General features: G+C 53.9%; 5 protein-coding genes across 5 annotated transcripts; 2 read left to right on the plus strand and 3 right to left on the minus strand.

Moving 5' to 3' along the window:
• Window positions 1–1,077: 1,077 nt before the first annotated feature.
• DSM5745_09201 (uncharacterized protein) lies at window positions 1,078–1,761 on the minus strand (the record flags this gene model as incomplete). The annotated part of the gene is made up of 1 exon (XM_026751217.1): window positions 1,078–1,761. The coding sequence occupies one exon, from the start codon at window positions 1,759–1,761 to the stop codon at window positions 1,078–1,080; it is 684 nt and encodes a 227-aa protein (XP_026600303.1).
• A 2,479-nt stretch (window positions 1,762–4,240) lies between these two features.
• DSM5745_09202 (caspase family protein) lies at window positions 4,241–6,017 on the minus strand (the record flags this gene model as incomplete). Its single annotated transcript, XM_026751218.1, has 7 exons — window positions 4,241–4,505; window positions 4,566–4,786; window positions 4,841–4,937; window positions 4,987–5,161; window positions 5,223–5,597; window positions 5,656–5,870; window positions 5,920–6,017. The coding sequence occupies 7 exons, from the start codon at window positions 6,015–6,017 to the stop codon at window positions 4,241–4,243; spliced, it is 1,446 nt and encodes a 481-aa protein (XP_026600304.1).
• Window positions 6,018–6,863: 846 nt separating this feature from the next.
• Window positions 6,864–8,551, minus strand: DSM5745_09203 (NAD(P)/FAD-dependent oxidoreductase; the record flags this gene model as incomplete). The annotated part of the gene is made up of 6 exons (XM_026751219.1): window positions 6,864–7,026; window positions 7,073–7,149; window positions 7,196–7,801; window positions 7,850–8,062; window positions 8,111–8,293; window positions 8,354–8,551. 6 exons carry the CDS (start codon window positions 8,549–8,551, stop codon window positions 6,864–6,866), a joined length of 1,440 nt encoding a protein of 479 aa, XP_026600305.1.
• A 522-nt stretch (window positions 8,552–9,073) lies between these two features.
• On the plus strand, window positions 9,074–10,814 carry DSM5745_09204 (uncharacterized protein; the record flags this gene model as incomplete). Its single annotated transcript, XM_026751220.1, has 2 exons — window positions 9,074–10,489; window positions 10,557–10,814. The coding sequence occupies 2 exons, from the start codon at window positions 9,074–9,076 to the stop codon at window positions 10,812–10,814; spliced, it is 1,674 nt and encodes a 557-aa protein (XP_026600306.1).
• Window positions 10,815–11,799: 985 nt separating this feature from the next.
• Window positions 11,800–12,758, plus strand: DSM5745_09205 (uncharacterized protein; the record flags this gene model as incomplete). Its single annotated transcript, XM_026751221.1, has 2 exons — window positions 11,800–11,962; window positions 12,082–12,758. The coding sequence occupies 2 exons, from the start codon at window positions 11,800–11,802 to the stop codon at window positions 12,756–12,758; spliced, it is 840 nt and encodes a 279-aa protein (XP_026600307.1).
• Window positions 12,759–13,873: the final 1,115 nt, after the last annotated feature.

The raw sequence follows: 13,873 nt of genomic DNA on the forward strand, positions 1-13,873 counted from the left end.
AGCCGAGGGCATCGAGTATCTCTTTAAGATGATCCCAATCATCATGGCGCCTTACGCATCTCTGCCCATTTCCGCATGCAAAGTAAAAAGTATGGTACTAATGACCGTCGAGCCTGAACGCAAGCAGAGAGGTTTTGGATATCAGCGAGGCAACGATTGATCGCGGGCGGACTCTGCCGGAGACCCTCATGAATCATGATAAGACGGTGGGAAGTACCGGGAAAACACGGAGCAACGTTCGAGGCGAACCATGGTCATCATCGACATCAAACCCTGGAAAATTCAATCTCATTGCAGGTGACCGAACGCAAAAAACGTCTAGTATGAACCTAACCCAGCTGTACATGAAAACAAAGCAGGCAAATAGCAGAAAAGAAAAAGGTCCACCGACGCAATGTGCATTGTGAAGTCGGATGGATGTTGTGTATGTACAATGATACGAATCCACTCAGATCAAACCCAAATCAAATCAGCCATTATGTAGGTATGATGCGTGACAGATGAATAACAATATAGAGAAGATATGGAAAAAGGAAAAAGGAAGGGAGGAGGGGGGACCTTGGTGAGGGAGAATGAGCTGGTAGGTCCTGAAAATGGAAAGGAAAAAAGCCAATAAGCCGGAAATGCCAACGCCAGAGATGCAGCTAAATCGCGAGGTAAGAGATAATGGAATGGCCGGAGCAAGGACAGGAGTGAGGACGAGAAATGCGCAGTGCTTTTGATGACGGAAGATATGGAATGGTGAGAGTAGGGAGCGCAAGGAGCGGACGAGAATGGATGCCCGACTCGAGAGGGATGGATAGGTATTATGGTGGCGGGCGTGCGCTGCTGATTATCGGTGAGTGGTTGGTTGTGTCGAAAGTAGAGTGGACAAGGCATGACATGTCAGTTTCATGTTGGTAGAGTATATCACAATAATGGAAATTGGCCGCCTGGTTTTGTCGACGTATTGTTGTTTGCTTGAGTCCGTCAGTCAATCTGGATGCCCGATGCAGGGGAGTCAGCACCCCTGCATAAGTCAGGCTCAGGGAGTCAGGTCAGGTCTGGAGTTGGAGTTAAGCTGGCCTCCAGCTCCGGCTAGATCTGGGCACTGCTCCCGATGAGATTCGGCTGGGAGATACTGGCGCCCCCAGCGCGGTAGCTGGCCCTCCGCTGCGAAAAGCTCAGGCGCGAGAGGCGGCGGCTCAAGCGTCTCCCCAGCGTCGGGCGGCGTGTCAAGTCGGTCTCGTCCTCGGGGATTGGCGGCGGCGGGGGAAACGGGCGGGCAGAGCTAGCACCGTCGCTATCCGGGCTGATTGAGCCGGAGGCGACGCTAGCGCCCGAGGAGTGGAAGACGCTTGCGGACGCGGAGGCTGGGCCGGCGCTGCTGCTGCTGAGGCTTAGGGTCGGGTTTGAGTTGTTGTCGAAGAAGAAGGAGGAGAAGGTGGACTGGCGGCGGGCGCGGATGGCCTCGGCGGTGTTGCGGGGGTTGGGCTGGGAGATGAAGTCTTCTTTGATGTCGTCGAGGGCGCGGGAGAAGCGGAGGAAGCGGCGGGGGCGTTCGGCGATGGAGGGCTCGCGCTCTTCGAGGCCGTAGATTTGCAGGGGTGTTGAGTCCGGGTGGTCTTGGTTTAGGGGCGTTGAGTAGAAGCGTGGGAACTTGGGGAGCTCTCTGCGTCGGGGGACGGGCACTGGGTACCAGGCATGTTGCTGCGGAGGGAATTGGCTGATGGGACTGTCGAAGGAGGACTGGCTGGAGTTGGACTCGGCTGAGGGGAGCATTTTCCAAGGTTCTCTGCTGGTTGTTGCTATAACGGCATGTATGTATGTATGTGTATGTCTATGGTGATTATATGTAGACTCGTAGAGCGTAGAGAGTGTATGTGCAGGAGTATGAAGGTCAACGCGCAGCACTGACGGAAAGTGGCAGAGCAGCAGCAGGGGATCGCCGGGGGATACAAATTAATTATAGCATTGGACGAGGGAAAAGAAAGGAAAACAGGACCAAGGGGAGGGTGTGGAACTTGCGATTCCATCCAGCCAGTCCGTCCCCAGTGCGCAGTCCTCACTGGCGGGCCTGCGTGAGGGATCTCGGTTCGCCTTGCATGGAATACGGAGTACAGATGATCTGCTCGTACAGATGATGTCTCTTGCCTCTTGAGTCTACAGATCCTACTCTGGCCAGCCATCGGAGCTGCTACAGCCTAGTCTACAGTGTGTCTCCCGATGCAGAATTTGCCTCATGCCAAGTTGGAAGACACTGTCTCAGCGGTCCTCAACGGTGTCTGGCAGTGTCTGAGTCTGACTCGCATCGCAAGAGCAATGCCACCATGAAAATGACGCGGCTGAGCATCGGCCGACCATCTGCCCGTATAAACATCAAACGTAGTCGAGTTAAGAGGGTAGCTAACGCACGGCATACGTATGTCCCGGCGTATACTCGACGAGTGCGAGCGTGGAACCACAGCGGAACCGGCGGAGTCGCCAACGGCAGCACTGACACTGAGCCTGAGCCTGAGCCTGAGCAGCGACCGGTGTCAGCATTCTTCCATTCTTCTACATTCCATTATTATGACGCTTTTGAAGACAGCAAACAGCATCTTCACGCATTCTGTACCTACCCCTGTCCGATCCAAAAAAAGAAAAGCACTGCCAAGGGCCACTGCCAGCGAGCGTGGCGTCCCAGCAGAGATTTAGACTGTGGAGAAGCACCAGCGGCCTGCTGCCTATATTTATAAACGCCCACGACTCCCTGACCCCCCACCCAGAGCTCATCTCCCGTCATTTTCCTCGCAATCGTCTCATCTCGCTCGGCTTTCCGGAATCTACGGAGTAAGAAACCAGTGCGTGCCCAGCAGCGGCCCCTTATTGGCCTCTTTGCCCAGGAATGTCTGAGATTCGCGCTGAGGCCAGCCGTCGGCGCATCGCTTACACGTTCCGAATCCGGAGGCCGACTGAGACGCTGACAGTGACAGTCTACAGTGAAACTTGCGACGGAGTATACTGTATACTCCGTACTCCAGGTTTATGCTGCGACGGGGATACGGGGTACATAATCGCGCCTGCGGCCTGTACGGCTGATCAGCCTGTCCTATATCGGAGGGTTAACTCACCAGTTCTCTGCCCTCTCGGTCTCTCCGCATTACAGTATTGCAGAGATGCGCTGGCCGTCCTACGTGCTTTTCGCCCATTCTAAAATCTAAACCAGTCTGGTTCTTCGGGTCGGCTTCACCTCACCGAGTACCACTGCAGGTGCCTGGCTCACTAACACTCCAGATCGCATGATGTGACGGCAATAGTGCCACCTCATGGACACCGTGCTGTGTTGCTGCTGCTACAGCTCGGTCCATTTCGTCCCTGTTTTTGAACGCCCTGAGAATGAGATTACTTCGTAAGTTCGTATGAACCTTGAACCCTTTGGAGAACCCCGTATTCTCCATCCGCCACGAGTCAAGAGAAGTTATGATCGACCGATCAACGGCGCCTCCTTTTCTACCTGACGTCACAACTAGGTAAACATTGCAATTTGCACTACTCGGAGCCGTTACCTCCACGAAGTAGTGCGAGCTGCAATGGACAAAACGCAAGGATCGGCTTATCCGCTGTCTTGTTGGCAATATTGATGGTTTGTGCATGGGCCCTGGGTCGCTGCTGTGCGACGTCCACGGTCCGTGGTTCCAGCCAGTTCGCCCACGGGTTCGACTGCGATGGCCGAGCCCGTCTGCCAGGCCGGGGCGAGATTTCCGAGTCAGATCCGGCGTTCCCAGGTTTCTCAAACGGTGTTCCATGGATTGTTTGTGTTATTCTAGAAGGACTCGTGGACGAATCATTCTTGCACGGGGAAATCGACGGGAAGAAAGGCAATTGGCCTTGGAGATAAAATCATTTCTATGGATGGATGGATGGCTATGCGACAGGACCAAAATAAGATGTACCGGGGCGTGCTAATCTGACACCAGGTATAAAAATGATTTCGCCCCTCGGCAGAAAAACCGCAGTGAAGCTGACAGTTGTACCCATCTTCGTCCTGCATCGGCCTTTCCGACAGCAAAGTCTTGAGCCTCGATCTCATCGACTGGGATGAGGCTTATGGGGTGGCCATGGATCATGCCCGTTGGCCGCGCAATGGCACATACGTATTCTCGAATAATCCGGACCGAATGAGCCAATACTTGCAGAGCCTCGGTCGACGCGGCTTCAAGCCCAAATCCAAGTCTAACCAACACTCGAAGCCACGCTCAGCACGCGCGTCCTATTACCCTCACATCACGAACAACAAATTGGTATCTATGGGACCAGACCCGTTAGTCGACCGCTCCAGCCTCATCGTGCCAAAAAGCAACAAGAGAAACCCACCTAACGGATGACTACAACTCAGCTGCGGCTTCTGCGTATACTTGCCCTCCAGCTCCGCCCGGATCAGATTCAGCAGCTGCACATAGCTCAGCTGCGGGTACCGCTGCAGCACCTTGATGAACGCCCAGCTTAGGGCCCCGCGCGCTTCGCCGTCCTGGAACGTGTCGGCTCTACATTGTCTACATTAGCCGTCATTTCCCGCAAGGACATAGATATGGAGATGACCGTACGAAGTCTGCGTATCCTTTGACCCCGAAAACATCACCACATCCGCTGGCGATGTCTTCGTGCGCACTGTCCGGCGCCGTGCGGAATCGCCTATCGCGGCCTTTTTGAAGAACCCGATCGCTGTTTGCGCGACGCCGCTGAGGTCGCCGCGGCCGTAGGAGGTTATTGCGGAAAATAGGTCGGATGCGGCTTCTTTGGCAAGATTGGGTTCTTTCAGGATGCCCTGTCCGTGGTCATGTTAGTGCTGCTTAACGGTGGGTTAGGCACCTGGGCAGACCTGGGTTGAGTAGACGTAGGGAAGGTCAAGCGCTGTGCCGGAGTGGCAGGAGTCGAAGATGGCTGTGAGGCGTACACCCGGTTGGAGTGGTCGGATCCTGTTACAGGTGTTAGATGTTGTAATTGTAGAGGAGAAAAGCGACGGACATGATATCGTGCATCTCGTCGTCAACAATATGCCCGGCGACCCGGTAGTCCACGGGGTATATGACATCGTCGAAGCCTGCACCGTCAACACCATATGAAACCCAGCAGAATAGCAGAGAGCCCAACTCACCATCATCCTCATCCCCATCCAGATCCGGCGTGCGCCCGCCATGCCCTAGACCCGTTAGCCTCATCACCCTCATCCTCTCAACCTAGCCTAGAAGAAAGAAACACACCCGAGAAATGAATAAACAAACTATCATTCGCCACCGCCCCGCTAACAAGCCACTGCATCGCGCGCAAGATGTTCGCCTTCGTCGGCACACTCTTCGGATTCTTCTGGTCGTCCGTGAGAATCACCATGTCCTCGCGTCGATACCCGTGCCGCTCCGCCAGGAACGTGCTCACGTTCGTCACGTCGTTGATGCACCCCTGCAGCTGGTTCGGCTGCCCGAAGTAGTTGATCCCGATGAGGAGCGCGCGCCGGCGCCCTGTGCAGGCGCTGTACTGGAAGCGGTAGGACGACGGCGCGCCGTGCCCGAAGGGCTGCGTGCCGCTTGGGGGGCGAGGCGGGTTGTTGTTTGCGCCCGGGCCCCAGGGGGATGGGGAGGCTGGGGGGGAGGGGTTAGTAAGGGTGTTTGGGACTTTGGGTTTTGAGGGGTGGCGGACCTGGGTATGAGCGGAAACTGGAGGACTCGGATGGTGGGCGGGGAGGGAGCGGCGGGGTGCCGTAGGGGGAGTGGGCTGGGGAGCTGTATCGGGGGTCTCGGGGCGAGTAGGGCGTTGGCGAGTAGCTTGATGTTGGTGGGGGGTACTGATATTGCGGCTGAGATTGAGAGTAGTGGTGGTTTGGCGGGGGGTATGCGGGGGGTGCATATTGGGGACTGTGGTATGATCAGTGAGATATTCAAGGAATTTGATGACGGTGCGTACCTGTATGATTGCGGCGGAGGCCCCCAGTGCTGGCCGTTCCAACTCGACGGGCGAGGAGGCGGGGGAGGGCCAGGGGGTGGCGGGTGGTGGTAGTACATCAATTCGTCTGATACTATAGGTATGCGGTGCTGGTATAGGTATTGGCGATGATCTAATCAATCCATATATCGTTGAGGCTCAGGTGCTGCTTACAGTGCGGAGATGCCTCGGCTGGACTGCTACACAGTGCACAACAAAACCAAACCAAGAGACAGCAGAGGTATCACCACAACTGAAGACAAGACAAGGTTAAGGTTAAGAAGAAGAAAGGAAGCCCCGAGATTTCTCACCGTTGGAGATCGGGATCAACGGGGCGTTCGCCAGGGCTGGCTGATGCCTACAGATTCTTTGGATGTCATTGGCGCCGCAGAAGAGAGCGGGGCAGCACGTTGTGCCATTGGATTGCAGTGCAGACGTCTCCATCCGTAGGGCAGAGTTCCTGCTGTACAGGCAGTAGCATTCTCGGGATTCGGCACATTGAATGGTTTCAAATTCGTAGACAAGTGCGTATGTCCGGAGAGTCTGGAGCGCGTTGAGTCCTCTGTGTGAATTGTGACGACTGCCATGGACTGATGCTGGAGTGCTCAGCTAAGGCCACCAACAAATCCAAGTCGATATGAGGAGGCCGTCTTTGCTTTACTATCTCGATGCGACGGCTCCAAGATAGGCATGTGTACATTCGTTCTGTACACTCGATAAATAAGAGATAGTTTCGATGTAATGCAGTCATACAGTAGTCCTGCCGCATAGATGTTTATGGAGTCAAGTACAGTACATTTATGCAGAGAGCAATGCAAAACCCTATGCAGCTGAATCATCATGCACAAGCGTCCTGGTCTAAGCCTGGCGGCCACCTCTCCTCTCTTTTAATTCTAATCCGCTTCTATCTTCAAGCTCACCTTGACCTAAAGACGAGATTGAATCTCCCCATCCTCAATAATCTTCTTCAGTTGCTGCACCCGTGATGGAGTGATCTGGTACACGTCTGGCAGCTGTGTTTCTGCCCATGAACTCCCTCCCATGAGCTTGACTAACCCAGGTGCTGCTGTAAAGATGCGTGCCATTCCACTGCTCTTGTTAGCAACTCAAACTGGATAGAATGTGGTGAACGTACTGTCCATTGTGGCCAGCGCAAAGCCATTGCCCCGGCAGCCCAGGCAACTCTCCAACCCAAGGCACCCCGTCGACACTCTATCCACAGTTAGCTTCTGGCTGTATCTGGAGTAAAGACACCTACCCGCCCAATGATACCACTCCAGCCATCGTTGTTGAACTCTGCCTTCCATCCAATGATCTGAGACTCCGCAAATGTCTGCACCGCCTCGGTTATGGCCTTGAATCCCAGCATGCTATCGTCTATCCCCCTCTCCGGGTGCGCTTCGAGCCATTTCTCAAACTCAGGCTGGCCGGGATTACTGCCCCCGAAGAGGATTGAGCGCTCTGTCGTGCACCGCGGATTGATGCTAAACATGCATCCGTCTGGGAGGAGGACACCGTAGGAGTTGGTGAGGCCCTCGGATCCTTCAAATGCTACGGGTGGCACAATTCGGTTGCACATATGAGGCGAGGGATAGATGAGGCCACGTAAAGATGGTTCGAGCGCTGAGCTGTACGCGTTTGTTGCGTGGATGACCTGGGTGCACTCAATGTCGCCGCGGTCGCTCTTCACGATCCATTTACCGGGCGATATTGAAGATCCAGTGACTTGTGTGACTGTTGTGCGTGTCTGGAGATTGATACCTTTTTTCAGGTTTTCGCGCATGATATGGGCGGTAAGCTTCCATGGGTAGAGGGTTGATGCAGACCAGGCATAACATGCCTGAGCGTCTTTGATGTGAGATATCTATGCAGATGCCGTTAGCGATGCCCAGAGCCGTCCGATGGTACTAACCTTCGACGCTTCCTCTGGATCGTGCGTGACCTTTATATGGTCAACCTTTCCTCCGGCTGCCCTGAAGCGTTCGAAATTCTTCTTTGCAAGATCTGCGACCTCTGGAGTCGTCGGCACGTCCAGTGTATCGCCAACCCAGAGATCACAGTCGACGTTGTTCTGCCGTACGTACTCAACCAAGGCCAACCAAGTCTGCTGCTCGTTGTCAAGAATCTGGAAAGTTCAGCAAGTCTCATATGAGGCACGATGAATCTTTCCTACCTTAAGGGCCTGCTCAGCCCCAAATTTCTTCTCGTACTCGCTGAACCCGCGCCATTGGTCTGGCTTACAGTGTCCGGCATTCCGACCAGTGGCACCTGAGCAGAACTCGCGTGCTTCAAGCATCACTACGCTCTTTTCAGGCCATGCTTCCTTGCAGTGCTTTGCTGCCAGTGTCCCGGTCATCTGTTGTAGGTTAGCCAACGTCCCTAGAAGTTTGAAAAGCGACTTGCTGCGGGCACATACACCAGACCCGATAATCACGATATCCGCCGAGGACGGAAGCTCCGGTGTCGTACGGTGAGTGAGCAGAGGATTATTCTGCACGCCTTGGAGCCAGTACGATATTGAATACTGACCCTCCTTCGGGAACCCGAAGCGCGTAGGGTGCGCGGAATTTCCGGGCGGCGACTCTTTGACGCTTGAGATTGCAGGTTTCGCCATGGTTGTTTCTGATCACCAAACGCTTTGTCGCTGGCTGGATGCTACGGTCAAGGACGAAGACGCTTATAAAGAGAGTTGGGGACGGTGACCCCACCACGGAGCACGCCATGAGATCTAGTCTCCAATCTCTACCCACTCCTGTCCTCTTCGATAGCGTATACTCCAACTTGAGGTGTTGCACTTGATTATAGCAGATCCTGCTTGCACGATTGGCGGATCGGCAGGGAGAAGGTATGCAGGCCCCTCAGTTGGCGGCTTCTGCCGAACAACGGCCTTATCAGTTGGAGTACTCGCCTGCTCTATACTACTCCAAGCCCAGCGCATTGATATCTACGCTGCTTAGATACAAGCTTCAAGGCTTGGGCAAATAAGCTACTGGCTGCGTATCACTTCAAAGATATGGCTGAAACTACAGCCAATTGGGGAGTTCCAACCTCGGGCCATTATCGCAATGATATAAAGTCGAGCTGACGCTGGCCTGTCACTCCGCCCCTCCAGCTCTTTCGTCCGTGAATGATCACAATGCCCTCCTCTGACTCTGGTGTAAACAGTACTATGTGGCCTCCAGGCACAGTCCTCCTTGAAGAGAAGACAGCCTCGGGAAACAGCTTCATTCTCCAACCCCGGCCGACAAACGACCCAAACGACCCCCTCAACTGGCCTACCTGGCGAAAGTACCTTAACCTAGGCCTCGTCTGCTTCTGGGTCGCCCTAGTCGCCGAATTCATTAATGCGCCCACGCCAACATGGTCACCCATGCAAGAAGAGCTCGGATATACCGACGAGGTACTGAACGATAGCTACGCGGCCGGCTGCGCTGCATTGGGCGTTGGATCCCTCGTGCTCATCCCGTTCGTACTCAAGTTCGGGCGCCGGCCATTGTACCTGATATGCACGGTAATCCAACTGGCAGTGAGCGTCTGGTCTGCTAAGATGCAGACGGTGACCGACTTGATGCTGGTCAATGTCATACAATGCTTCTTTGCGAGCTTGGCGGAGACCGTTGTTCAGATGACGATTGCGGATGTCTTTTTCGTGCATCAGCGCGGGAGGATGAATACGATCTACGTCTGGGTCTGGCTGTTTGCTACGTATTTGGGACCGTTGATTGCAGGCTTTGTGGCCAAGGGACAGGGCTGGAGGTGGGTTTGGTGGTGGAATGTGGTTGTCTTTGGGGTTGCGGTGCTGGTTGTTGCGTTTGGTTATGAGGAGACCAAATACTCCCCCCGAGCGGAGGCCCTGGAATCTGTGCCTGTGCCTGATATCAGCGAAGCAAGCAAAGTCAGCGATACGTTGGCAAATGGGAAAGTGGTCGACAAGACGAAAGATGACAATGATATTGAGATTGCCTCTGTTCCCGCACTCGAAGCTACGCCCTTGGCTATAAATCCAACCATCCCGAAGAAAACATACTGGCAAAGGCTCGCCTTGACAACTCCCACATCCTCTGACACGGAGTCCAGCTTTTCCTTCCTCCAGTATACATACCAGCCTCTTTTCCTCCTAGCAACAATCCCAGCAATAACCTTTGCTGCCCTCGTCTACGGCATCCTCGTCGGCCTCGGCGACGTCATGTCAACGACAATGTCCACATTCCTGCCCTCAAGCCCCTACAACTTCACCTCAGACCAAGTCGGTCTCATGCACCTCCCGCGCATGATCGGCGTGACAATCGGCGCGCTTATCACAGGACCCCTGAGCGACTGGTGGATCATATACATCTCGCGCCGGCGGAACGGAGTCTACGAGCCCGAGTGCCGCCTCTGGTGCGTCATACCATTCCTCCCGTTCATTCCAGTAGGAGCCCTTTTGTTCGGGATTGGCTTAGATAGAGGCCTCCCATGGATAATCATCGCGGTCGGACTGGCGCTGTATAATATCGGCGTTACACCCATCAACAGTCTTGTCGTTACGTACCTGACGGACTCTTATAGGGAGGTGAGTGAGCGCACCATCCATTCAATAGAGTCGACAATAAACTAACCTTGTAATCTTACGCACATAGATAATTGGTCCCGCTCTTGTGGCCGTAACGCTCATCCGCAACGCCTTCAGCACGGCCTTCATCTTCGCGCTGACGCCCTGGGAAGACGCAATAGGCCTCAAGTATGTCCTCGTCACGATATTGCTTATCGCGTGCGTGATTCTGTCTGGCTTTGGCGTGTTTATTCGCTGGGGGAAGGTCTTTCGCGAGCGCTCGGCCGACAGGTATCGAGCTTCTGCTGGGAGGCAGTATCGTGAACGGGCTGGGGATAATGCTTAGGTGGGTACCATGCCAGTCGCTCCTGTCGGTTGGAGAGGCAGCTCCTATATGCGCGGGCGCGCCTCCGTATGGGCCTGCTTGTGGGAGACATTTTCTCTTGCTTAAAGAATTCTTTTGTTGGTCTCTCTTCAATTCGTCTGGGTCGCCTGCTGTCTGTACAGTGCATCGTGGTTACCGCGTCTTCCAGGCTCCATATTGCATCGATTGTCGCCGTCTGGTTCCGAGAGATCCCTGGCGATGCTTTGCTCTATTGCTCGAGCTCCAGTTGCGGCAAATCGAGGAGCAAAAGTACTTACAAGAAAAGAGTCTCACGGCCTAGTCAAGGCCCCGTGATTAGCCCTCGATGAGCTAAGTGGCATAGGGATATTTCACATATGCAGTGGCGGCAGCTGGGCAAACAGTTTGATTGGCACCGACGGCCTTGCCTCTACGAGGGGGACTGCTCGAGAATTCCAAGCGCAGCGAGACCATCGCTGCATCAGAGGGAAACGAGGTTAGAACACCGCGAGGCTGCGCGAGTACATCCGGGAGATGAACGCAGGTAAAGGAGTGGTGGATGGAGAGCGAATTGCCAGCCAGGAGTAGTACTTGTGAAGGGGATGCCGTGGCTCCTGTTTGCAAAGATGGCGCAAAGCATGTTCCATCAAGAGATGCTTTGAGCCCTAACATCATGAAGAGATGCACCGTGGCCTGTGCAGAGCATATTCGCTCTCTACCGGGCATCGAGCTCCTATAGGCAGAGCTTAATCTGACCACACCAGATACAGATTGAGCCAGTGAAGGCTTGTGATGCAATAGCACCAAGCTGCCAGAGGTGCCAAACGGTGTCACTCACCTCACCATTCACTGCTTCCTTTGACCCTCTCCGCCGTCTCCTTATTTATTCTTCCTCTTCCCCACTTTATTTTTCTTTCCTTCTTTTGTCTACCGATCTCTATCTTCAGAATACCATCCAGAACCTTGTATTGGTATTTAGTCAACACCCATGGCGCGCGGAAAACGTCCCAAGCGCTCAGCAAAACGTGCCTCGAAAGGGCAACAAAACGAACCCAAGGCCTCAACCACAGCTTCTGCATCTCCTGCGCCATCCTCCGATAGCCGTGAACACGAAATTCTGGAGCGTCTCAAGAAGATAGGGAACTATCAGGGTAAGTTAATCAAGACCTCCCCATCTGACATCGCGCAAGATATTACCCGTAAACCACCCATTCCGCCGCTCGTACTCCGCCTGCAAAAGAAACCTCCGTTCTGACCTCTGCTACAATAGACAATCTCTCCACTCCTGCTTCTCAAACCGAATCCCAAGGCCCATCTATTCCTAAGATCTTCGACCCGAGTGCAACAACGGGTGAAGTCTCCGCAGACCTCACGGCGCGCGTGGAAACCTACATCTCCATCAAGAAGTGCGAGCTTCTCTTTGCCCTCTCCCAGTGGATCCTGTCCGGCAAGCGCAACGATGCCGTCGACGAGCTTCTAGACATAGGCAAGGCAAAGACAAACACCGAGATCAAGGCCGCAAATGCAACTATTCCTGGAGATGACGTACCGTCAAACGAAGTTGAAGGCCCTGGGAACTCTAGCGCGAATGAAAATGCGCCTGCCACCGGAGCAGAAACCACGAGTGAAGCCGCGACGGAATTCGAAGCCGAGAATGGAACCTCCACCGAGGAAAAGGTCCAGGAGCTGGAGTCTCGCAATCAGGCGCTCACATTGCAGTTGCAGGAGCAGATGAGGGAGAGCGAGACACTGAAGCACTGTTGCCGGGTCCACCACGAGTTGTTCCAAGAGTTGAAGGGGGAGTATATCGAAGCTGCGGAGGAGGGCCTCAAGCTTCTGCATGTGTATAAGGAGCTGGAGGAGCTGTACAAAGAGTCTGCCCACAGACACGGGGAACCCGACGAGCGGTTCCAGGAGCTTTCGAAGAAATTCTATAGCATTTTTTAGGTTAACGGATTAGCTGGCTGGCTGAGTGTGCCCTGGCGCTTTCATTTCGTTTCGTGCACTTGGATTGCCCCTGCAGGCCCTACTTCTTATGCACCTGCAACGTACGGATTCTGTTTCGATCCGCTCGTCCCTGGGCTGCTTGATACGATGTGATAACCTATTATTTCAATCGTCTTGGGTTCCATTTGGATAGACGATTTCCTTCTGTTGTGACAATCAAAACTAGATAAGCGATATACCATGAATGCTCGCTATCCCGGGTCCGACGCCGTCCTTCCACCCCTGCATCTGCACACTGTAAAGCAAAAGAGAGAATGCCCTCTAGAGATTGGCATGACAAATCCCGTGGTTGATTTCATTCCATCTATGTGTCTTGATGGGGCACAATTAAATGAGCTTTAGGATGGAGATAATACACCGGATCTGATTCAGCCGATTCTTTTAGTATAAATATGAGGCTGATGAGCATCGGCTTCGAGTGCAGAGCAGACTGTCGGATATAGAAAGTATTTACTTAAAAGAGGTCGGGCGCAATAACGTACTGTCCAGACAGAGCGTACCCTTTTGGAAGTCGGGGTGGAATCGCGCAGGGCTTTGTTGAACGCTGTTGGTTATAAATTCGGACATGTGGCGGATATGTGGCCTGTGGTTTTGTGTGCTGCGTCTCTTTCCAGCAACCGTCAGAACGAGTGATGCGATAGATCTTTCAAGGTTCGTCTGCATGTGGTCGAATACAGGAACCAAACATGCATCTCCGAAGCCCAAACAAACCAATTGCATTGGAGGCCAAACACATTCGATACGTCGATTACCGAGTAGGTTTCGTCTTGGCAGAGCAGAGCTGCGAAACCACAGTTGGAAGAGACGAGATACCAATGGAAGGCAAGGCTCGAGATTGTATCAGCGTACTCACAGAACAAAAGATGTGCGTATTCAGGGCAGCAGTTCCAGCTCCAGCTCCACCAATCCAACCGTCCATGCGGGTGAGGCTAGCTAGCGGCCTTGACTCTGGAATCCGCGCAGACTGCAGAGACGAAGACAAAGACTGCGTTGCCACAATCGCTTGGTATGTAGACTACTCTGTAATAGCGGTGAGGCTGAGAAGCTGCGCGGCT

Source organism: Aspergillus mulundensis, assembly GCF_003369625.1.
Source record: "Aspergillus mulundensis strain DSM 5745 chromosome Unknown scaffold_11, whole genome shotgun sequence".
NCBI lineage: Eukaryota > Fungi > Ascomycota > Eurotiomycetes > Eurotiales > Aspergillaceae > Aspergillus > Aspergillus mulundensis.